Below are 25928 nucleotides of genomic sequence, written 5' to 3' on the forward strand. Positions count from 1 at the left end.
ACTGGCCGTAAATGGAGCACCGGTCTTTCGCTTCGTCTCGCCTTGCCTATAATAAAACTTATAAGTGATAAATTTGCCTTATTTTTTTATTTAGAGTGACGAATCTCCCACTTCTAGGCTTAAGAGGAGAGCCGGTTTGTTTACAATAATGGTTCCTGTCCCGAGAACCAGATGGCGCCACTATAGGCTGTCTATTTTTGCGTCTTTGCTAGCAGCAGCTGCCGGTGGCTCGGCGCGCAGGGTGAAACCGAGTGGGGGTCGAGTGGAGAGGGGAGATAGCATACGCTGAACTAAAAAGTGAGAGTGCGCCTTCCAATAAACAATGGCTTTAGAGTAAGCTTACAAATCTTTTTTTTGTATTTGTCGGCAGCGGTTTGGCGGCAGCCGCCCGTTTTCCGCCTCTTGTGGTGCGGCAGAGCGGCTGTGCGTCCGCGTTCCGCCGCGCCGCTCAAAATCCGCAGCGCAAGTTCGCTCCATGTGGGTCGCAGCACTGCCGAAGGCGGCAATGTGTCGCTTTCTGCTGTTCTGGGAGGGGGGTTCTCGAGGGTCCGCTTTTTCACCGCCTCAGCAGCGCCATCTCTCGCTCAGTAGGGTAAGGAACATTTTGCCGTGAGTGGTGGCTGACCGTGGACACAGCGGCGACTCATTTATTACGCAAATAAAGTATGTCTTGCTTCCCCGTGACTGCCGGTCTCAGAACTGGCATCTGAATATCGGCCGGCAGGGGAGGGTGGATTATGAAGGGAAGAAAAAGTTGAGGTGAAAAGAAACAGACCAACGCGCATAGTATCAAAAACTATTTGCAGAAGATTTTTTACAAACTGTTCAGCTGTGGCACAACAGTCGGAGTAGAATGGCGAGCTTGGTCAGTACACCACGGAGACTCGGCGGCGCGGAACAGGCGATGGGTAAAAGATTTGCGTGCAGCTGTTGAGTTTTTCTCGTCTGCATTGTAAACGTTTTGCTGGCAACTCTAGATAGATGAATTTCCAAACATTTTGTATTTTTTCTCTGACAATTATACCAGATCGTTTTAATCTTCATCCCTGTGCCGCAAGCAGCGATGTGTTATTTAGGCTCCTGGACAAGAAATGCCTGTATGCTGCAGCGGTTTTGCAAACGTTTATTGTCTGGCATTACCGCAAACAATGCAGGTTTCCCCTTTCTTAAGAACGACATAGTTTTGGGGAACAGCGCCCAAAGAAGGAACGTACACCGCACCACCGGCTTGATGGTTTGAGTATTCATCATGTTTGCGAAAGGGCTGAGTTCGATCCCCAAGCGCTTGTTGTACTTTCGGGACTCTATAATCTATCAATGTTCCTAGAAACTATGATTTCGATCGCAACCAACTCGCTGGACTTGTAATCCGCTTATTTAGACCCAGTCAGGAAGGTTCAGTTCGTCAGGAAGGTTCGAAGTCCACCGAAGATAGAAAGCGCATATATGCATGTATTAGTGCATTTAAATCATAGCAAAGTTTAATGTGATTTATAGCACTGTACTTTAATTCACATTAATTAAACGCCACTACGTAATAGCAGTCTAATTTGATTGAAGCCGCAATCATAAAATGCTTAGTATCTTGTTGTGCGGTGTTTCACCATCTTAATTAACCAATAATATCATGTTTGACACAAAGTTAATTATTTAAGTTCGGAAGTATATGGCACAAGAATCCCATATATGAGGTCGGATATGTTCCATATATGCGAGATTGTTTCCATATAAGGATTTGAAGGTCCCCATATAAAGAAAGAGCATCTATATAAGGACGCAAATACGACTATATATAGCAGTATATGGCACTATATAAGGTACCTTATGGCCGTATCTGCCCGTATTTGTGGTCTTATACACCCATATATAGCCGTATATTGCGGCATATCAGGTTTCCCATGGTCATATCTGGCCGTATATACGACCATATATGGACCTATTTAACTGTATATGATCCCATATATGAGTATATACAGCCATATATAAAATATATCTGGCCCATATCTGCCATTTTCGTAAGGGATACGAGTGCTCTGTTTGCAAAATACCGCATTATGGATGCAAGGGTTATTCATCAGTACCGTGTAATTCAGCAGTACAAATCTCAGGTACATAGTGACACCACATTTCTTGCTGACCTTGCGAATCTACGGGAAAATACCGCTGTTCACAACACAAGACACTACGAATATTGGTATGTACCTTGTCCACGCACAAATTACGGTTTTCAAACTCTCAGGTATGTGTTGCCATCTTTCCTTAATAGTAACGCTTTCACTAATCAATCCATTCTTTCCGTTTCATATAACGCTGTCAGAAATATGTTCTTACAAAAGAATGAATCATATCCAACTGTAAAATAAACAAAGTGTCCATGTGCTGTGATTAAACTATCATTTGCGTGTGTGTAACAGTACCGAGACTATTCTGGTGATCTGTTATGAAGATATTGTACATATTTGTTATTTCATGCATTCTCTTGTTATTGTTTTACTGCTGTCTGTCATCGCCGTGCCAAGCCGCTAAGGGAGATGGGAGCTTTGTCAAGCCGCGTGCGCGGCTTTTTTTCCTTTCTCCTCAGCCATTGTACATGACTGAAATAAATGCACTGAACTGAACAGAACATTTCCCATTTTACGAGTGAAATCGTGTTTGCGCCATTTGCACTTTATTGTTCTTACATAAGAATGCGTCATAGTCTTCTTTGTTTTATACAGTGCGCCTTTTGTATAAACAGTTTTTCTGCCATATAATACATGCTTTCTTGTTCTGGGTGTTGCACAGGATATCGATATGGCGATTTTTATTTTTACCACGGCTTGCTTCGTCTTTACCCTCTTTTAGCTCCCATTTTGTTTTCAAATTGGAAGTAGTTTATTTTCCTTTCGCTCTCTTTTTTACTGTGGTTATCTGTATTACAAGGTAAATTTCCTCTCGTATCCCCCTTACAAAAAGGCCATCAACGGGTGCGCAAGAATCGGAATAAACAGAAAGATTTATAAACAAATATGTGTGAGAAATATTGCCGTCGTATACCGTAATGTCCGACGAGCCCTTAAGAAAACTTTCTTTGTAGCTCGAAACCTGGCATCAAAATTCGTTTGGTTTGGTTTATGGGGTTTGACGTCCCAAAGCGACTCAGGTTATGAGAGATGCCGTAGTGAAGGGCTCCGGAAATTTCGACCATCTGTGGTTCTTTGACGCGCACTGACATCGCACAGTACACGGGCCTCTAAATGTTTGCTTCCATCGAAATTTCTTCAGGGCATGCCACCAAACGAATCAGTAAAATAGCCACTACTATTCTCTGTGAGAAGAGCCCGTCTATCCTGATTACCGAACGCATTGCTTTGAACGGAAACAAACTCAACATGAACTTGAATGTCGAATGGGTCATTTAAAACTCGGTTCTCAAATGTCGCTCACAAGGCATCGCAGTGTGCTGAAGGCTGTGACGATAGCCACTACTATTCTCTGTGAGAAGAGCCCTTCTATCCTGATTACCGAACGCATTGTTTTGACCGGAAATAAACTAAATTTGAATTTGAATGTCGAATGGGTCATATGGGACTCGGTTCTCAAAAGTCGCTCACAGTGCATCGTAGTGTGCTGAAGGCTGTGAAGCTGCCTCGAGTGTGGCAGGCTTCGATGGTGCTGTGATGTGCACAGTCTCGTCCATCCAATCCGCTCCGCGGGCAGACTGCCCCAAAAATTGTGGCGAGGCTGGCCAGCCTGCAAATCATGACCATTAGTGTTAGAAATCAAGCTGTTTTACAAAAAACCCTAATTCGTAAGTGTTTAAAGCACTGAAGCGACTCTTGTGGTATGAATGACACGGCAGTGGTAGGCTCCCGACTAATTTAGGCGACCCGTACGCGGGAACTTGCGCAGACATCGCGAAGAAAAAAATTAACCAGCGCACTCCGTAATGTGCACATGGCCCATCTTTAGGAGTAACGCGCTACGACGAGATTAAGCGTCATTGTTTCGTCATTCCGCGCCGTGATAAGGCGCTGACAAGGCGGCCAAACTACAGTTGCGGAATGAAGTTATAAAGTTGCCCGCGTTTTCGTACGAGTGATGCCCTCGCTAGCTTGTTTGCGATTTCATTAGCACAATAATGACGCCAGGAAATAACGTTACGACAATTGTGTTTATGTTATGGAAGGGTCAGAATTTGTGGTCTAGTTTGCACAGTCTTTAGGTAAAAACAAATCGTCTGTGTTAGTGCTTGCAGGAAGCGCGCAAAACATGTTCATCCTCCTGCATTTTCCCCGCAGCATGTCGGTATGATCTTGTCGCCCGCTTGCTGGCAGCGTCCCGAATACACCACTGGCTTTAGCTGTGCGGCGGAATATCTAGCGCGTTCATAGGAGCGACAAGTCACCGCTTAAAGCAAAGCGCTATAGAGCGGCTAAAAGGCACATGCCGACTTGGTCCTGGTCACCTTCCCTTTTAACTAAAGGGCTCACGCTGACTGGTCTCCTTCCCTTGTGTGCATATCCTCGCCTCTTCCTTCTCTCTATGGACGCCAAACTACAACTTTAGACAGTGATTTATCATTAAGAGCTTCTGCTGCAAAAATACATCGTGATCGAACGGAGATAGTTTTTTGTGAAGTGACTTTCTCTGAAATGTGACGAATGAGTCGGTATTAATGCGGCGGGGAAAAATGTCACAAAGCTCAAGAGGCAGCAGTTGACATGCAACCGCACTACCAGAAAACGTTATCATTTGGCGATACCAATATTAGGAAAATCCCTTCTCAGCTAATGTTTTTAAAATTCACACTCCGCGAAATTTATTTTCATTACATTTCATTATAGTGAGTGATAAACAGAACAGATCAGCGGGGAACTGACAATGCAAAGAAAGCAACCAAACATTCAAAACAGGCAATAAATGCAAGTGGGTTCTTGTTGGGTAGTTGGTTTGACAGAACAGAAAAGAATAGTGCGGAGGCCAGACGGTGAAGGTGTAAGAACTTCACTTTTTAGTGCCTGTCTAGTTCACCTTTATCGTCCTTTGACCATTAATACTCTCCGCAAATAACACCGAAGAAAAAATTGCCTGCTTGGTCTCGGGTTTTTATTGATAAGGAAATGCTCTGGTGTCCCTATAAATCAAAACCCATCGGTGCAGCACTGTAGCCGCCGTGGTGGCTGCTGACCCGAAAGACGTGGGTTCGGTCGGGGTCGTGGCGGTCGAATTTTTTTGTAGGTGAAATTCTAGAGGCCCGTGTGCTGTGCGATGTCAATGCAGGTTAAAGAACCGCAGGTGGTCGAAATTTCTTTAGCTGTCCTGTATAGCGTTCCTCATAGAAGAGTTGCTTTGGAGCGTTAAGCCCACATAAACCGTAAACTGTAACAGGCCAAGGACAAAGCAGTTAGGTCATTGCTAGCGACAGTTATTTCTTTCATTATCATTTTTTGTTTTTGGCCAAACGGCCGGCTCTAGTGTAGACCGCTCGGGGTGTACAGGAACAAATTCCACTTCCTCAGCCCTTTAAAATGGTACTGCCGCGCGAAAATCTCCTTTTAGCGCTGACGCCGAGATCCATGGAGCACGTAAATAATGTATCCTTAAGAGTCTGAACGACGATATCCATAAGAACTAATAAGTAAAGGTGACAATTTTTTCCTAATATCTGTTCAGTGCTCTCTAGATGATTTAGATGCAATTTTTCTTTTACTAACTGTTTGTTCGAAGTATTCTTGAGATGTTGTACAGAAAACGACTTTTTTGCCCTGGGGAGTACTGCGCTGATTTTCTCTTGAACTTTGTGGCGGCAAAAGAATCCCATAAGGACAGACATTGGACAACTTTGTGGCGGCAAAAGAATCCCATAAGGACAGACATTGGACAGCATATGGCGATGACATTTCTAATGTCCTTCAGTGACTCAAGCCGTGCATAACTTGATGCTTCATAGCACCCACCCACCTTTCTTTTCCTACTTTTCAAACAAAGTACTTCAGTTTATACTTTTCTGGACGAGCAACTTATTCGACGCTCTAGTTATAACAAGTTATTATGGCAGCCGGTGAAACCCGGTGACGTATTCTTTATGCATAAAGTTTTCATTTCTCACGAGCACTGAATCGCACCATCCTCAACTGCCTCTCACGTAGCTGCCTGAATGACTAACTTCAGCTTTAGTCGGAGATGTCTCCCCTTTCACTCATACCATGCGGACTTGGATGAAGGAGTAGAGCAGCCCGCCAAGATCAGGGCAAAGAAGGCGATCGTAGACCGCACCTTGGCTCCACATCCGAGCCGCCAGAGGCACCCTGCGAAGGTGAACCATGCACTCATTTGCATGATGAAACATAAATAACGTTATGAATAGCACCATTCGTCCATGCTTGAACATTGTATACAGTTTGCGTAGCGAACACTGGTTCGATATTTTGCCAAATATCCTCAGAATACAAAGAGATACACCTAGCTATCCAACGAATCTAAGGGTCTCTATACAATTGCGTGATTGAAGCCAAAATGGAGGAGGTGCACAAAATACGGGTAGTGGGTTCCACATAGAGAAGTGCACATAGAAAGTGCATCTGTAGAATGTGCGTACAGAATTCTAGAAAATCTAGAAAACCTTTCATTTCAGCGGCTGCCAGAGCGTACTGTGAGAATTAGCGCTTTTTTAATGCTTGGTGGACTCCGTTCATTTTATTGGATGATAGGCACGAGTTGCTTAATCCTTAACTTTTAAGGTACGTGGCGCTTGCTGCTGACACCAAGAGCTGGCAAAAGTTCGCGATGGGCACAAAAAACTGAACTTCATCCTCGGCACGGTTCACCAGCAGAGCAGCTCAAGCCAATGTATGAACGCGAATAAGATTAAACTGAGCCCGACAATCTTTGCTGAACTCTCACGAATAAGGGTAATGCAACAGTTACAACGAACATTTCCGCTGCATGTTTCGCCATAGCATTCCATGCCTAGTTGCATGTTAGAGTACTCTCCTGGTTTAATAGCTGTGCGCAGTAGCTAGCTTTGAAACCCTCTCATCCCCTAATGCTTTCGGGCGCGCTGCGAAGCTGTCCGACGAGTAGCGCCACACGCGGCGCTGCGTAGCGTCAAGAGTAGCGTCATAGCGTCACGGGTAGCGTCACTAGTTGCGTCACGAGTAGCGCCAGCCTGTCCTACACCGGTGGCGTAACAAATTTGGAATAGTTTCGTATAAGATATGGCTGTAGGCAATTCGCATGTACCTGCTTTGGTCTTCATAAGGAAAGATGTAGTCGATGTGCGTGTCCGCATTGTGCACCTAGCGGGTTTAGGGACGGTCTTTTTATTTCCTCAGTAGGCTGACTGCCTGCTACGTAGGCCCGAACGTCCAATGCATTTTCGCTGACCATTCATGCGGCGCTGACAGGACAAATGCGAATGCGAGCGCCTTGGTGGCAGTAGCTGCGAGCCCCCGTGAGATGTGGCGCACTAGGTACACCAACAGCACTATCCACAAGTCGCCACGTTCATCCAGAGGCGCACGCCAGCATTTTACAAGTTTCACATTGTAATCAAGGGGTCATGTATGTAAGGACTTCCATTTTCGCAACGCTTAGGGCTTCGATTAATGAAAAAAAAAAAACGGCGTCAGCACCAAGACTTTCGTTTACGTATTCTCCTGCTGAAAATGCACTAATTACTTTTCTCGTTTTCTCGCTGAAATTTCCTTGGAAACCTAGCTGAAAATATGCCAAGAATGTACCAATCCAAAGGCCTAAATCATGCTGGAACTTTCAGTGCATTGTTCTAAACGCGGCTAGCTTGTAGCGCTTCAAAAAGAATGAACAGGGGTCAAACAGAGTTGGGCTGAAGAAATAATGCCACTGCCCTCCATTCATTGCCTGAAAAATTTTGTTCAAAGGAAACAGCCTCGTGGTAAGCAAGGAAGCGTGCAGTGAGGATCGCCAGAACTGAGCCAGAACGGAGCTCTGACAGTTCAGAAATATTTACGCCAACCACTTATTCGGAAACACAGAAATTTGATTCTCAATCCTCCCTGGAACCGGTACAAGGCTGGTTGCTTAATTAAAGCTACTCACCCGATAAGTGGACTGTGGAACTGACGCGCCATCTGGGCACTCGGCTGTAGGCATTGCCTTAAAGCCATCACAGCGCCTCCGACGAGCACCGCGTAACGGTTCCGGCCTGCGAAAAGACAACGTGGAGTTTTAGGATTACAGGCTCCTCTACTACAGTGCTAGAATAACACCGAATCCTCAGTTCGCAAGCATTCACACGCTTTCGGAATAGGATAGGACACCCGTCTCATTGCTTGTTTACCTGTCGATATACGGTGCCGCTGGATCCAAGTCTCCACGGAGAGCAGTTATTACACCATCCACCAGGCAGGATGTTATCAATCTACCCAGCGTGGGGTTTCCATGAGCAGAACAAGATGTAGACCGGCATAGCACCCAATCTACCAGCTGTAGATTCACTGCACTCCAGATTCATGCGAGCGGTCAGCATATCTTTCTCTGCTACGGACTGGTCTCTCTAATACACACTGATTGTATGCTTCACCTTTGCAGGGTACCACAGCCGTTCCAGCCGCTTTGTACTATGAATGTCGCCTTGTCTGCCCCGAGCTTGGTGGTGCTCCACCAAGCTGCGAACTACCACTGCGAACCGCTTGTTCGCAGTGTTCCCGCGATGTTGTAGGAAACAGCGCTTAGTATCTTTGCAATACTGCACTCAATCTCTCTTGAATTTTCCGGCGGCAATACAGGCAATACTAGACATTATATGGCGATAGCATCTCTCCTGTCCTCCGGTCGTACACAAGAGACACGACAGCCACCCCCCCCCCCCTTCCTCCCCGCGACCCCTCTCCCCACCACATTTTCCTGTTGTGTTTCCTACTTTCAAAATACAATACTTCAGTTTTTACTACCTCAACAAGCCGCTTATATAACGCCACTTGTTTCAACAAACTATTGCGGCAGGCAGCGACACCCGGGCGTCGCATTCTTTCTGAAAGCAGTGGTCACTTCTGACGAGCATTTAATCGCACCATTCGCAACTGTCTGTCATGCAGCTGTCTGAACGACAAACTTGGACTTTAGTCAGAGATGGCTGCCCTTTGAATCACACCATGCCGACTCCAGATGCAGATATACAGGAGCACCACCAAGCTCGGGGCAGACAAGGCGACATTCATAGTACAAAGCGGCTGGAACGCCTGTGGTACCCTGCAAAGGTGAAGCATACAATCATTAGCTTGACGAAACCCCTCACCTTAAGGCTTTCTGACACCGTCCGTCTAGTAGCGACACAATTTCTCCACGATGCAACCCTAGCGTTGTGTAGGATTGTAGACGTTGGTTTGTCCTGCACCAGTGGCTTAACAGGTTTCTAATCGCGTAATATAAGATACGGCTGCGCGAAATTCTCAAGTGCATGCTTCTGTCTTCATAAGGAAAGGTATAGTTCATGTATGTGTCCGCATTTCGCACCTAGTGGGTTTGGGGATGGTCATTTTCTTTTCTGAGTAGGCTGACTGGCTGCTACGTAGGCCTGAACGTCCGAAGTATTTTCTCTAACCATTCATGCGGCGCTGACAGGACACATTCGAATGCGAGCGCAAATGTGGGGAAAACCACGGTTAAAAATTACCGCGTTAGATACCATCAGCGCTCTCCTTTAGTCGCCACGTTCATCCAGAGTTTTACGCCAGCAAGTTTAAGAGAATAATGAAGAAAGGTCATGCATGTCAGGTGTTCCATTTTCATAACGCTTTGTTCTTCGTTTACGGGACAAAGCTGCATTAGTAGGAAGACTCGTTTATGTATCCCCTTGCTTAAAATACGAATATTGCTTTTATTTCCGTGGAGCCTTACCTGAAAATATTCCCACAGTATATCTATTCAAAGGCCGAAGTTATTCCGGAACCTTATGTGTCTTGTACAGAACTCAGTAAGCTTGTAAGGCTTTACAAACAATAAGGAGGGGTGAACACGAATTAACCTGTAAAAATAATGTCACTGCCCTCTATCCATCAACTGAAAAGGTCATTCAAAGGAAACAGTGTCGTGGCAAGCAAGAAGACCGAACGAGTCAGGTTCGCCAGAACTGAGCCAGAATGCTTCCTTTTCATTTCAGAAATATATACATTGGCCACCTAATCGGACATAGAAAAATTTGATTCTCGATCCTCCCTGCACCCGATACAAGGCTGCTGCTATACTAAATACTACTCACCCGCAGACTGGGTTCTGGAACCAGCGCCGCACCCGTCGCGCAAAAGCCATCAGAGCGCATGCGACGACCCTCGTCAGACGGCTGGTGGCTGCGAGAAGGCAAGGCGGAATTTTAGGATTACAGGCAACCTTCCTGCGGTGCTGTAGTCACATTGAAAAGTAAGTTTGCATGCTTTCATTCGTTTTGGAAATGAGAAAGGACGCCCCTTTCATTGCTTGTTTACCTCTCGATATAAGGTGTCGCCGGATCCAAGTCTGCAGAGATGCTGCGGCCGCAGTTATGACACCAACTAGCCGGAAATGCGTTAACCACCTATCCGGTGCGGAGTTTTCGTCGCCAGGACGAGGTCTAGATCATGCATAGCGCCCAACCTATAGTCTGGGTAATTACCCCACTCCTGATTCCTGATTTATGTGAGCGGTCAGCATACCTCTCTCTGCTACGCACTGGTCTCTCCAATACGCACTGGTCAGTGTGATGTCAGTGTGATGCAGTGCGAACGACAGTGTCGATAAGAATAATAAAAGGTGAGTATTTTTTTTCTCCATCTCTAATCAGTATTCTCTATGTGGCTCAGACGCAATTATTTTTTCACATAATTGGTTGTTCGCAGTGTTCCGGAGATGTAGTAGGCAGGTGTAGATGACAGATGTAGATGTAGATGACAAGGCTGAACACATATCGCAGAACGCTTCTGCTACCCTGCACTTACAGCTCTGGTTTATCACAAACGTTACGAAAGAAAATAAATCTCGCAATATCAGTGTCACGCAATCGTAGGAAAAGGAGTGCCACCTATGAAAGCGCTCAATAGGAAAATAAAATAAGAAAGAAATAACAAAAACTAAGATAAGAAATGAAAAAAACACTACCATCGGGATTTGGGCATCGGACACCATCGTGATTGTCCGTGCTACAGGCTTTTATAAAAATGTTTCCACTTGTAATCGTGACTGGCTAGGCCGAGAGCAGTAGAGGATTTTTACATGGTGAGTGAGGGTTATAAATATGCACATGTTCTTGCAATAATCAGTTGATAGTTTGTGCATGTCTTTTTTTCGCAGTCGTAGTTTTGCCCCTATATTTTCAGTCATGCACCAACTACCCAGTGCCTGTCATTCTGTATAGAACAGGCATTATTCGACTTTAACAGTGATAGCTCTTATTCATAACGTTTCTCGATTTCTTGGGGTCTGCTACCAGCTTCCTTCGAAGTGAAATTTTCTGTCAACTTTTCTGTCAGCGCAAAATTTTTTGTGCAATTTTCTGTCCGAGGAATTCAAAATTGCGGTCCCCACAGTAAAAGGACAGAGACCCTAATTTTTGATTGATTGGTGTTGCTATAATTAACTGGTCAAATTACTAATGTTTAACTGCTTTTAACACAGTAATTAATAAGACATCATAAAACGAATTAGATATTTTGAATCCTCTATATAAGTACAACAGGTTACAGCCCGAAATTAACTAATGAAGTTAATTTTTAGTTAAGGTTATGATTATATTTATTTGCTACATTTACTAACCGCTAAGGTTCTGACGTACCTAATGGATATTCATAACTGGCTCGATGAGTACGACATGTTGGACACCAATATTGTCCAATTAGGTCAATATTTACTTATGGTTATGCTTAACATGGCGGCCATGTCGCCAGCACTCGGGTGACAGTGGATATACTGATTGCTATGATGAAACGTCGATGGATAAGAGCCCACAAAAAAAGTGAGACAGAGACTTAAGGTGGGGTGAAAGAGCTACTTCTCAAGCATTTCACCACAAAATGCCCGGCACCAGGCAGGGAAAGCTATCTGTTGTGCCATGGGCGTGTCCCCGCCTCCTGGGTATCGCCCCAGGCACCCCCCACATCCCAGGCTCATGCTCGAACGACTAACTAAGCCACCGCTGCGGTCTTGAAATTTGTCTTCAGCCTGTCTCACAAATTCAGGGGCTCACGCAAATGATGACTGAACAGAACTGGATCAAACTGAACACAACAATCTTTGCTGAACGCTCAGAAATGAAGCTGATACAAAAGTTAGTTGTATGTTCCAGTAGGGTATACTTCGATAGCATTCTAAGCGTCTTTTGAGGTAGGAAGTTAGCTCTAGTGGGCCCAGTGAATCCACATGAGACACTTCGTGTTTAATAGCTCTGCGTAGCAGCCAGCCCTGCGCCCCTCACATCCACCAATGCTTTCTGACGCGCTGCGAGGCAGTCCGCCGAGAAGCGTCGCATTTTCTCCTGCATCTAACCCAGGCCGTGCGTTCCAGTGCAACCGCCGGCATTACCTGCGCCAGTGGCGTAAGAGCTTTGGAATAGTTTCGTATCAGATATGGCTGCATGCAATTCATACGTGCGAGCCCTTGTCCAAACCGCGGTTGAAAATTGGTATGCTGGATACCAACAGCACTATCCATTAGTAGCCACATTAATCAAGAGGTGTACGCCAGCAAGTCTAACAGCTTATCGAAAAAGGTTCATGCATATCAGGTGTTCCATTTTTACAACGATTGGTGCTTTGCATTATTAGGCAAAGCTGCGAAAAAGCAATACTTTTGTTTATATAACCCCTGGCTAAAAATATTAAAATTGCTTTTTCCTTTTCTCCAAAGAAATTTCCGGGAAAGCCTGGCCAAAAATACGCCCAGAATGTACCAGTCGAAAGGCCGATGTCATGCTGGAGCCTCCAGTGTTTTGTGCTAAACGCCGTAAGCTTGTAGCACTTCTCAACAAACAAAGAGGGTCAAAAACCATGTTAATTGGTAGAAATAATGTCACTGTATTGCCTGAGTTAAAAATTCGTTGAAAGGGACTTTTGCGCCGCGCGGGCCAAGAAGCGTGCAGATGGAACAAGGTAGGTTCGCGAGAACTGAGCCAGAACGCAGCCCTCAGTTTTCACAAATAATTAGACCAGCCACACATCCACAAATGCAGAAATTTAATTCTCAATCCTTCCCCCCCCCCCCCCCCCCCTGCAACCGGTACAAGGCTGCTGCTTACTTAAGACTACTCACCCGCTAAGTGGATAGTGGTGCTCGCGCTCCGTCTGGGCATACGCCTGTAGGCATCGCTCTAAAGCCATCACAGCGCCTCCGACCAGAACCTCGAAACAGGCGTTGCCTGCGAAAAGACATGGTGGAGTTTTAGGATTAGAGGAACCTCTTCTGCAGTATTGCAATCACACTGAATCGTAAGTTTGCACGCAGTCGCGCGTTTTCGAAATAAAGGACACCCATCTCATACTGCAGAGGGGGCAGTCATGACATCAACCACCGGGCAACTTGTTAACCACCTACCCGGCGTGGGGTTTTCGTCCCCAGAACAAGATCTTGATCTTGACCGACATAGCACCCAACGTACCGGCTGGGGAATCACCCCACTCCAGATCTATATTTGTGTCAGCATGTCTCTCTCTACTCTAAGTCCTCTCCATCTAACAAGACAGTATCGCTGAGAGCGATAGAGGGTTGTTAAATGGTTAGCGAGGGTTGTAAATGTGCTTCTTTTCTTCCACTTAACAGTTGGTAGTGGGCGCATATGTAACCTTGTTCTTTCTTGGGTTGTTTTTGTTGCGCCTTAGTATTTTCAGTCATGCACCAACTCGACGTACTGCCCGACATTTTATAGAGCCGGAACTATTTCAGTTTTCACTTTGGATGTAAACTCACCCATCACTGTTGAGATACGTGGTGTTTGCTGCTGATACCGACAGATGACACAAGCGGGAAATGTGCACGAAAGACGGACAGTGTCCTCATGATGATGATGATACATTTTTATGGTGTAAGGGCGTCTTAGGCTGAAGAGCGCCATGGCACCGGATTTTTCCTTTACTTAAGGTGGGGTGAAAGACCCATTTGCTAAGAACATCACCCTTAAAAAGCCGAACACCAGGCAGGGGAAACTTGTACCCACTGTATCACCTCTGGGTTCCCGGCGGTCCTGGGGATAGAACCCCGCATCTTCCGCAAGCCAGGCGGACGTTCAAATGACTAGGCCACCGCTGCGGTCTTGAAATTTGTCTTCGGCCATGCAAATGATGACTGAACTCCAATTGGGCCAAACTGAGCCAGACAATCTTTCCCCAACTTTGAGAATGAAAAGAAGCTGATGCAAAAGTGAAGGTGAACGACTCCGCTGGATATCCCCCGATAGCGTTCTAAGTGTATTTTCTAGTAAGGAGTTAGCTCTCGCGGGCCCATTCACGTATACTTCAGACACTTCATGTTTAATATTTCTGCATAGTGAGGTAACAGCTTTTGAATTGTGTCCATGAGTCTGTTTGAGGTATGGCTTTGGGATATACGTACGCGAGTGCTTTTGCCTGGGCAAGGAAGGAAAATAGTTGATGTTAGTCTCCGCATATCGCAACTAGTGGATGAGGCGAAGGCCATTTTATTTGCTCAGCACACTGACTGCCTCCTACCCAGGCCTGAAATTCCGTTGTATTTTCGCTAACCATTGATGCGGCGCTGACAAGACATGTGAATATGAGTGCCGTGGTGGCGGTAACCGCGAAGCCACTGTTGAAAATTGGCGCGTTAGATACCAACAGCATTATCCACTAGGCGCTACGTTCCTCGAGAGGTGTACGCCAGCATTTTAACAAAAAACGGTCATGCATGTCAGGTGTTTCATTTTTAAAACGCTTGGTTCTTCGATTTATGCATGGGGCAAACAGCTACGTTGGGAGCAAGTTTTTCGCTTCTGTATTCTCTTGCCTAACATACTAGAATTACTTTTCTCTCTTCGCCGCAGAAATTTCCGTGGAAGCCTAACCAAAAATATTCTCAGAATTTACCAATCGAAAGACCAAATCCATGCTGGAACACTTAGTGTATTATGCTATACTTAATAATATTATAGCACTTCGCAAACAATGAAGAGTGGCAAAACCCTGTTAAGCTGTAGCAATAATATCAGTGCCCTGTATCCATTGTCTGAAAAGTTCGTTCAAACAAAACATCGTCCCGACAAGCAAGGAGCGCGCAGGCGGAATGCGTGAGGTTCTCCGGAACTGAGGCAGAACGGCGCTCCCAAATTTCAGAAACATTTGCCCCAGTAATTTATTCTGAAATACCGAAATTTGACTCTCGATCCTCCCTGCAACCAACCCAAGGCAGCTGCGGTACAAAACACTACTCACCAGCTGACCAGATTGTGGAACTGGCTCGCTGTACGGGGCGGGCACTGTACCCGTCGCGGAAAAGCCATCAGGGTGCCTACGACCAGAACCCGGGTGCTGCCTGCGAAAAAGCAAGGTGGAGTTTGAGGATTAGAGGCAGTAATGCAGTCTCACTAAATCTTAAGTTCGTCCGCTTTCACGCGTTTCCGAAATAAGAAAGGCAACCTATCTGATTGCTTGTTTACCTGTGGATATACGATGTCGCGAGATCAAAGAGTACAGAAATGCTGCGCCCGCAGTTATGACACTAACCTCCGGGTACTATGCTAACCACCTACCCGTTACAGGGATTTCATCACCAGAACAAGATCTAGATCGACACAGCGCCCAACGTTTGGGCTGGGAAATCACCCCACTCCAGATTCATGTGAGCGGTCAGCGTACCTCTCTTTACTACGCACTAGACTCTCTAATACGCAATGGCCAGTGTGATGTCAGTCTGAAGCAGTGCGAGCAACAATGTCTATAATAGGTAATAATCAAAGATGTCCTTTTTTTTAATCCCTAGTGAGGCGCCGCGGTGACTTAGTGTTATGGTGCTCGGCTGCTGACCCGAAAGACGCGGGTTCGATCCCGGCCGCGGCGGCCGAATTTCTTTGGGAGGAGAAATTCTAGAGGCCCGTGTACTGTGCGATGTGAGTGCACGATAAAGAATCCCAGGTGGTCGAAATTTCCGGAGCCCTTCACTACGGCGTCTCTCATATCCTGAGTCACTTTGGGACGTTAAACCCCAGAAACGAAACCAAGCCTAATCCCTAGTCAGTGGTCTCTAGTTAACTTGGACGCAATTTATCTTGCCCTAACAATTTGTTCGCAGTGTTACCCAGGTGTTTATAGGAAGCATCGCTTCTTATACTTGGGAATAGGGCACTAAATCTTTCCTGAAATTTTCAACAGCGTCCCATCCCCCCACCCTCCTCCTTCTGTGTTTCCTACTATCAGAATACAATACTTCAATATATGAGTTTTTACTTCCTGTAGTAGCCGCTTATTCAACGCCACTTGTTGCAACAAGCTATTACGGCAGCCGGCAACACCCGGGCGTCGCATTCTTTCTGAATGAACTGGCCACCTCTCACACACACCTAATCGCGCCATCCGCAACTTTGTCATGCAGCTGCGTGAATTGCAAACCTGAACTTTAGCCAGAGATACCTCCCCTTTCACTCAGGCCATGCCGACCCGCGATGAAGCAATAGAGCAGGCCACCAAGCTCCTTGCAGACAAAGCGACACTGACAGCCCGAAGCTGGTTGACACATCCGAAATGCCAGAGCTGCCGTGCAAAGTTGAAGCATACAATCATTTGCATGACGAAGAATAAATGTGCCGAATAGAATCATTTGTCTGCGTTTAAGCATTGTGGACGAGGAGTCCAGCGGCCACCTGTTGGGATATTTTCAAAATATTCTCAGGATACAAGGAGAACACGCAGACAATTACACATGGAAAGTACATTGATACATTTTGCCCACTATAACCTAGAAAATCTTTAAAAAACTTTCAATTTCTGTAGTAGCAGCATGTCCTATGGAAATTCGCGTGCTTATTTTGTATGCAAGGTGCGTTATTCTGAATTTATTGGGGGGCAGGGCGCAGCCGCCGCAGATGGAAAATCAATGAATGAAAATATTGCGGCGCAATGATGACAACACAAGAAAAAAAAGGCAACGCATGCACACACTGCGAACTGCTTATTAGAAGAAAATGGCAATACTTATAAGCCTTGCTCGGCATGTAAAAGCGCCCTATCGGTCTAAGCCCAGCCAGTAACAAGTAATCGGCAAATGACAAGGCTAAATACAAACCCCAGAGCGCTTCTTCAATCCTGCACTTATAGCACTAGCGTATAACAAAGGTTAGAAAATAAAAAAAAATTAGCAGTAGCAGTGCCAGTCAGTCGTAGCAGAAGCAGTGTCGGATTGTAAACAAAAGCAGTCAATACCTTAATAGCTAAGCGGAGAGAGGTAGACTAACTTTGAACAATAAAAGCTTCAGTGCAAGAGTGAAGCAAAACAAGAGATGTGCGAAAGCATCGACCTACTCTGAAAAAAGCCTGCTTCTTGACATCTTCAGCATCTTTCTCACTTGTAGCCAAGCGCCTTTCAGGGTTTTTTCCGCAGCAACTGTAAGTCAACAATAGGGAGTTTTAGTATAGCGAGCTTTGCATGTAAAATAACTTCATATTAGACGCGCAGAAAACGAAAGAACATAAAAAGTAAGAACAACACCGCCTAGGTGTAGGCGTCGGATGCGCAAATAGGGAAGACGGAATTTTCGCGGTACAAGTCTTTATAAAAACGTTTCCACTTTTTACTGGTTACTAGCTGGGCTGAGAACCATAGAGCCTTGTTACTTGCTTAATGAGGATATACATGTGCCCCTTCCAGTAAGCAGTTGGTACTATTCATATGTGCTGTCTTTTTCTTGTTTTGTTGTGGTTGCGCAGCAGTATTTTCAGGCATACACCAACTCGCCCCAGAGCACGGAAATAAGTAGAGCCCGCGGCGGATGAAATCTCAATCATCGCTGTTGAGTTACGTCACGTTTGATGCTTCCACTGACAGATGACACAAGTGGGCGATTTGCACGAAGACTGAACTTTGTCCTTATGATGATGATGGTGAATTTTTATCGCGCAAGGGCGTCTGTGGCCGAAGAGCGCCATGGCAATAGGTTTCTCTCTCACTCGAGGTTGGGTCAAGAACCGATTCCCCAAGCATTCCCCCCTAAAAATGCTGAGCAACACATAGGGGAAAGCTTGTAGCCATTGTATCAGCGGTGGGCACACGGAGGCACTGGGGGTCGAACCCCGCACCTCCCGCCTGCGACGCGGATGCCCAAACAACTGGGCCGCAGTGGCGGTCTGGAAATTTGTCCTCGGCACGGCTCATCAGCTCAGCGGCTCACGAAAGTGGTGACTGATCGCAAACTGGACCAAACGGAGTCGGACAATCTTTGCTGAACTCTCAGAAATAAAGGTAATGCAAAAGAGAAGGTGAACGTTTCCCCTGGGTATTCGCCGATAGCATTCCAAGCGTCTTTTCAGTAAGAAGTTAGCTATTGAGTGTCCAGTGACATGTACATGAGACAATTCGTGTTATATAGCTGAGCGTAGTAGCTAGGCCTGCACCCCTCGCATCCACTAAGGCTTTCTGGTAGGCTCCGAACCTGTCCGCCGAGTAGCACCATGATTTCTCCTCCATCCAGCGCGACCGCTGCTTTGCAGTGAACCCGCCGGCATCGGCTATTGCGGTGGTGTAACAGCTTTCAAATAGTCTCCAGAAGTCTGTGAAAGATATGGCAGCGGGAAATTTGTACTTGATTTCTTTTGCCTGGGCAAGGAACAAAATATTCTATGTGAGTTTCCGCATTTCGCAATGAGTGGCAGAGGCAACGGCCATTTTATTTGCTCAGTAGGCTGACTGCCTGCTAGGCAGGCCCGAAATTCCGTTGTATTTTCGCTATGCATTCAGGCGGTGCTGACAGGAAACATGCGAATATAGGCGTCGTGGTGGTGACAACCGCGCAACCATGGTTAAAAAGAGGCGCGCTAGGTACCAACAGCCCTATCCACTAGTCGTCGTGCTCATCCAGGGGTGTACGCCAGCAAGTATGAGACTTTAAAGAAGTAATGTCATGCAAGTCAGGTGTTCTATTTTCACAAAGCTTTTTGCTTTGATTTATGGGTCAAAGCTGCATTAAGAAAGAGACACGATGATGTACTCCTTCTTAAAATACAAATATCACTCTTCCCTCTTACAGCGGAAATTTCCGCGGAAGCCTTACCGAAAATATTTCCAGGTTATACGAATCGAAAGACCAAACAAAGTCAAGCTGGAACCTTCAGTGTATTCAACTAAGCTCATTAAGTTTTTAGCGCTTCACAAACAATGAAAAGAGGTAAAGCAATGCTAATCTGTTGAATTGATGTGACTACTTCTATCCATTGCCTGAAAAGTTCGTTGAAAGGGTACAGCGCCACGGTAAGGAAGAAGCGCGCAGATGGAACGAGGTAGTTTCGCCAGAAATGAGCCACAACGGTACCCTCACATGTAGGAAATAATGACACCATCCACTTATTCGAAAATACAGAAATTTGATTCTCGATCCTTCCTGCACCCGATTGAAGGCTGCTGCAATACTAAAACCTGCTCACCCGCTCACTGGATTGTGGAACTGGCGCGCCGTAGGGCACCCATCATTAGGCATCGCCTTAAAGCCATCAGAGCGCCTGCGACGAGACCCGCCAAACGGATGGGGCCTGCGAAAAGACAAGGTGGACTTTGAGTATTACAGGCACCTCGGCTGCAGTACTGCAATCACTGTGAATCGTAATTTCGGGCGCTTTCATGCGCTTTCGAAATAAGAAAGGACACCAATCTTATTGCTTGTTTGCCTTTCGATATACGGTGTCGCTGGATCCAAGTCTGCACAGTGGCAAGTTATGACACCAACCCATGGGATAATAGCTCAACAACCTACCTTTCGATATACGGTGTGGCTGGATCCAAGTCTGCAGATGGGCAGTTCCGACACCAACCCCTGGGATAAGAGCTTAACCACGTACCAGGCGTGGGGTTTCCGTCGCCAGAACAAGAGCTGGACCGACATCGCACCCAACCTACCGGATGGGGAATTATCCCACTCCTGATTCATTTGAGCGGTCAGCATACCTCTCTCTACAAAGGACTGCTCTCTCTAACACGCGCTGGTCGCTATTATGTCAGTCTGAAGCTGAGCGAATGAAAATGTCGACAAATAACATCGTTCAGAGGTGACTTTTTCCCTTAATCTCTAATCAGTGGTCTCTATGTAGATTAGACGCAACTATTCTTTCACTAACTGCTTGTGCGCAATGTTCCCGAGATGTAGGAAACAGCGCGTTTTATCTTGAGGAGCAGTGGAATCAATCTCTGCTGAACTTTTAAGCGCCTTACCAATCACGTAAGGGGCGACTTCGACATTGTATGCCGATGGTGTCTCTTCTGTTCTCCTGTCGTACTTAATAGAAACCCTTGCGCCTTCTCCCTTCCCTGTGTTTTCTACTTTCAAAATATAATCTTTCAGTTCTTAGTTCCCTGGACGAGCTACTTATTCAACGCCCCTTGTTTCAACAAGCTGTTACGGCAGCCGGCGAAACCCGGGCGTCGAATTCGCTCTGTATGAAGTGGGAGCACTGAATCGCTCCATCCTCAACTGTCTGGTATGGAGTTCTCTGAATGACAAGTTTGAACTTCAGTTGGAGATGGCTCCCCTTCACTCACGTCATGCCGACTAGAGATGCACCAGTGAAAGAGCACCGCCAAGCTCAGTGCAGACAGGGCGACATCCAGAGCTCGAAGCGGGTTGCCACATCTGAAACGCCAGAGGTACCCTGCGACGGAGAAGCCTACGATCAGTGCCGTTACGAAGCATGAATAATGCGCTAAATAGCACCATTTATTTTCGTTTAACAATTGTTGACGAGTTGTCTAGCCGCCACTGGTAGTATTTGCTTCTACATATCCTCACGATACGAAGAGAAACCTCTTATGATCCCACAAATCTCTAGTTTTCAAAACAAACGTGTGATCGAAGCTTTAAGTCTAAAAGACTCTGGGCTAAAAATGTGCGCACTGAGAGGCGCATACAATCAAACACTGAAAGTATTTTTGTATAATGTGCACACAGAAGCCTTGAAAATCCGGGAAAAGATGACCAAAAGAAAGAAAAAGCCAACACATCCGCAAAGTACCAACTGTTTATAGGAAGAAAAAGAGCAGATTTATGAGCCACACTCACAATGTAACAACGCTCTATCGCTCCCAGCACAATCATTAGCAAGTAATCTGCAAATGAAACGCCTAAATTCAAATCGCAGAGCGCTTCTTCTACCCTGCCCTTAAAGCACTAGCTTATAGCGTACGTTAGAAAAGAAATAGATATAAGCAATAGCAGTATCAGTAAAATAAAAAAGCGACAACACCACTTGGGTTTGAGTAAAGGACGCCAAATAAGACGGGATTCTGGGTTCCACCTTTACTTAAGTAGTTACTGACCGGACTAAGAACGATAGAGCTTTGGTACATGGTGAGTTAGGGCTATAAATATGCCCCTTTTCGTTCATTCAACAATTTGTAGTGTGCGCATGTGTTCTTCCTCTTTCTTGCATTTTCAGTCATGTACCATCTCGCCCCACATCTCGTCAATCTGTAGAGCAGGAGCTATTAGATTTTTCGGCACTGATGAAAACTCACCAATTGCTGTTTAGTTACGTGGTGTTTGCTTGTGACACCACACCGACAGATGACAAAAGTTGGCGATGTGCACGACAGCTGAACACCGTCTGAATAATGATGATGATGAAATTTTATGGCGCAAGAACGCAAGTGGAGTTAAAGACCCATTTCCCAAGCATTTAACCGCAAGAAATATCAGGACAAGGCAGGGGAAAGCTTGCATCCTTTGTATTACCAAGGGGTACCACGCAACACTGGGGATCGCACCCTGCACATCCCGAATGCGACGCGGATGCTCAAACGACTAGGCCACCGTAGGGGGTCCTGAAATTTGTCTTCAGCGTGGCTCGAACACAGCAGCTCACGCAAATGATGACTGAACGCGAATTAGACCAAACTGAGCACGATAGTCTTCGCTGAACTCTCAGAAATAAAGCTAATGTAAAAAGGAAGGCGAACGTACCAACACGGAAATCCCAGATAGCATTTTAAGCTTCTCTTCAGGCAATAAGTTAGCTCTCAACTGTCCAGCGACATGTACCTGAGACAGTGTTTATAGCTCAGCGTAGTACCTAGGCCTGTACCCCTCACATCCACTAAGACTTTCTGGTACGCTGCGAAGCTGTCCGCCTAGAAGCACCTTATTTTGTCCTCCATCCAGCGCAACCGATGCTTTGCAGTGAACCCGCCCGCATCGGCTATGGCGGTGGTGTAACAGCTTTTGAATTTCCCGTAACTTGAACGTGACATCGGTACTGACCAATCCTCGATGTGTTTTTTAAGGTAACTTGGAGTTCTGTCCTGCAATTTGGATAGTTACGTATATTGTTGATATTCATGTGGATTTCCAGTTTATATACATGGCTTAAGTGATATCTATAGAGATTGTGAGCTCGAATTACCCCAGAGTTGCTAAAGAAAGTTAATGTGGAAGCAGTATAAGAAGCATTATATGTGCAGCATTATATGCAGCTGTCTGAGCAACAAACTTTAACTTCAGTCGGAGATCGCTCCCCTCTCACTCACGCCATGCCGACTCCAGACGCAGCAATAAGGGTGAGGCCGCGAAGCTCGGTGCTGACAAGCCGAGATTCGCAGCTCGAAGTGCGTTACCACATCCAAAACGCCAGAGGTGCCCTGCGAAGGTGAAGCATACGATCAATTGCTTGACGAAGCGTCAATAACGTGCCAAGTAGCACCATCTGTTTTTATTTAAACATTGTAGACGAGTTGCCTAGCGGGCCCTGGTTGGATTTTTTCCAACATGTCCTCACGATAAGAAGAGAAACATCTACTGATCGCCTCAATCAATTACATTTTTATCCACAGATGCGCGAAGTCTACACTGTAAACGTAGCAAACAAATTTGTTTCTCACCAGCGGCTGAAGAAAAAGCCTCGTCCAAGCGGCATCTAGAAAAGAATGAAAAATATGTAACATTTAGGTGAATTAAAAAAAGTGCATGATCGACGGTTTAAGTCTAAAAAGACTCTTCGCACAAGATATGTGCGCTGAGAGCACAGACAATCTCACACGGAAAGTACGTTGGCACAATATGCCCACAGAAGCCTTGAAGATCTGAAAAAATCACTTGAGTTTCAGCAATTTGTGGGGTTATTATGAGTTCCGGGTGTGTTACAGTGAAGTTATTGGGAGGTAGGGTACAGCCGCGACGAGTACAGCAATATTGGCTGAAAATTCTGCGCCGTTAGCACGACAGCACAACAAAGAAACAAGGAACATATGCGCACACTGCTAACTGTTTATTAAAAGTAAAAGGGTATATTTGGAACCCTTTACTCAGCATGTATGTCCCCTGTATCGCTCTGAGCCCTGTCAGTAACAAGTAATCTGCAAATGACAAGGCTTAACGTAAATCGCACAATGGTTCTTGCAATTAAAGCTCTTGTTTATAAGAAACACTTGAAAAGAACAGAAAATATTTGCAATGGCAGTGTCTGACAATCTCAACAGAAGCAGTGTCATGCATTTGAAGGGAAAGCAGTTATCACCTTAAACGCAAATGCTGAAAAAAGTAAGTAAAATAACAAAGACATTGCAAAAAATAAGTACCATATGAAAAAACAAAAATACCACTCAGGTTCGGGCGTAGGAGACCAAATAAGGAAGACTTATTGTTGGTTGTACAGGCCTTTGTAAAGACGTTTCCACTTGTTACAGGCTGGGCTCAGAGTGGTGGAGCGTTTTTACAGAGTGAGTGAGGTTATAATTGTGCTCCTTCCAATAATCAGATGATAGTGTGTGCTTGTGTTGTCACTTTCGTTCTTGTGTTGGCTTCGTTACGGCGCAGTATATTCAGTCATGCGGCAAGTCGCCCTCGCCCTTCATTGTGTAGACCAGGAACCATTTCAATTTTCACCGCGGTTGAAAACCCGCCCATCGCTCTAGAGTTACTAGGCGTTTGCTGCCGACACCCACAGATGACACAAGCGGGCGATCTGCAAAAAGCCTGAAATTAGTCTTCTTGATGATGATGATAATTTTTTTGTGCAAGGGAATCTGTGGCCAAAGAGCGCCATGACACAATGTTTTACTTTTACTCAAGATTGTTTGGTTTGGTTTGGTTTATGGGGTTTAACGTCGCAAAGCGACTCAGGCTATGAGAGACGCCGCACACCGCGTTGCACACAGGACGGTGCAAAGGCAAAGTAGAGGTTACACAAGAGAGAAGAACACGGACGGAGTCTCAAAGTTCAGAAGCATATTCCAAATGCAAAATGCTAAAAGCTTCTTGCGAACTCCGCAATACAACCATTCATATGTTGTTCTCAGAAACCGCGAAGAAAGCACCAAATACCGTTTGTTGATAACACGCCAGTCCTAAGTAGGATCACGAGTGGAAACTCCGTAAGAATGACCTGATCTTATGCTTAACTTTGGCATGTCATCTCGAATGCTAAAACATTTGGTTTGATCAGATCAGAAGCATTCGAGGTCAAAACGAACAGCGGAACCTTCCTCTTTTCCAAGTTGGTTTGGTTCGGTTTATGGGCGTTTAACGTCCCTAAGCGACTCAGGCTAGAGGGACGCCAAAGTGAAGGGCTCCGGGTATTTCGACTACTTGGTGTTCTTTAACGTGAATCAACATCGGACACCACACGGACCTTTAGAATTTCGTCTCCATCGAAATTTCCACCGCCGCGGCTGCGATAGAACCCGCGTGCCATAGCCACTCCGCCACCGTGGACTGGTTTCCTGTTTTCATCACGTGGCCGCCAACAGTGCAGGCAAAGGGAAACAATGCTACGTGCAATTTCATTTTATATGGTTAGAGGGGAACAGCACAAGAAAATGCAAAGAATACACAGAATTCGATCCAAACAAAGAAGGACTACTTTCACTCTTTATGTTGCTCTGCATGGAATTGAGGGTGAATAAATCTGGCGGTTCACTTGCCACTGTCCTGATCATATTTACTAATAACACACAGTTCAGTTTCAGTTACGCATCAAGGGGGCTGTTGTACATTCGGAAAGGTCAAGTTCTAATGCTATCCAGACGACAGGCTCATGCCAGCCTCCCGTCACCGAATTCTTTTTATTATGTGTCAGTGCTTGTGAAGTGCTAATTACTTACTCCATGCATGTAATGTTGAAAACTATATTTTCCGAAGCCCAAGGATGAGTAAAAAACAATCGGATACTGGAATATAAAAATCGCGTATCTAAAAAATCTTTCTTGCTGAAAGTGAGACACATGGATCACTAATGCAAAAATAAGTCTTGTATTTTGATATGAAAAGCGCTTCCACTATTTCCAGTGCAGTTCGATCTCGGTGACCCAACAGACCGCTCGTTCTCGAAAGTAGCGGAGAACGTTCTTTTTCCCCTTTGTGTTGCTGTAGTTTCAACAATGTGCTACCTAATTGCTTGAGGTATCACTCCTTTTGTGTCTTAAGAACCCGTCTAGTTGCGAGTGAACGCTTTGTTCCGCCCTTTGTGTCTGTCTGTAGCGCTTGCGTCCTTCACAATTTATGCTTACCAACTTGCTCAGTTATCAGCCCTGACGAAAATGGCTGATGCGAGCGTTCTTGCCTCACCGGCAAGGACCCAAACGTTTTCAATGCATATATGCCTCGGTAATATGGAAATCGAACAATGGTCGCGGTAAAAATGGCCAAGGGGCAATTTGGTCGATATGCTTTTCTCGACTGTGGCAATGAGATATCTTTAGTACGGAACACCAGCAAAATGCAGTGGGAAATTGTCAGTTTTTTTAGTAATATCCCATTTTTAGTACGTTCATCTCTTGCAATCGCACCGTGATCCTTGATTGGA

The 25928-nt window shown here is 45.6% G+C and overlaps 1 protein-coding gene across 8 annotated transcripts in view; it reads right to left on the bottom strand.

Annotated features, from left to right (window-relative positions):
• The window catches only part of LOC149346515 (uncharacterized), a 45106-nt gene extending 22798 nt beyond the window's left edge, over window positions 1-22308 (bottom strand). Inside the window, exons 1-6 of one of the 8 annotated variants that reach the window (XM_089586467.1) lie at window positions 15372-15471; window positions 13240-13345; window positions 10223-10310; window positions 8062-8167; window positions 6188-6290; window positions 2629-3732 (exon numbers count right to left, since the gene is read on the bottom strand). In XM_089586467.1, coding sequence (XP_089442593.1) covers window positions 6228-6290; window positions 8062-8167; window positions 10223-10310; window positions 13240-13279 — 297 coding nt within the window. In that variant the 5' untranslated portion in view covers window positions 13280-13345; window positions 15372-15471 and the 3' untranslated portion in view covers window positions 2629-3732; window positions 6188-6227. Of the gene's footprint in view, window positions 1-2628; window positions 3733-6187; window positions 6291-8061; window positions 8168-10222; window positions 10311-13239; window positions 13346-15371; window positions 15472-17453; window positions 17536-19568; window positions 19674-20676 lie in introns of those variants that run through there. The other 7 variants (XM_089586473.1, XM_089586466.1, XM_089586468.1 and 4 more) reach the window with 7 other exon arrangements.
• Between the last annotated feature and the right edge of the window lie 3620 nt (window positions 22309-25928).

This window comes from Amblyomma mixtum, chromosome 4 (genome assembly GCF_055824585.1).
Source record: "Amblyomma mixtum isolate Tamu chromosome 4, ASM5582458v1, whole genome shotgun sequence".
Lineage (NCBI taxonomy): Eukaryota > Metazoa > Arthropoda > Arachnida > Ixodida > Ixodidae > Amblyomma > Amblyomma mixtum.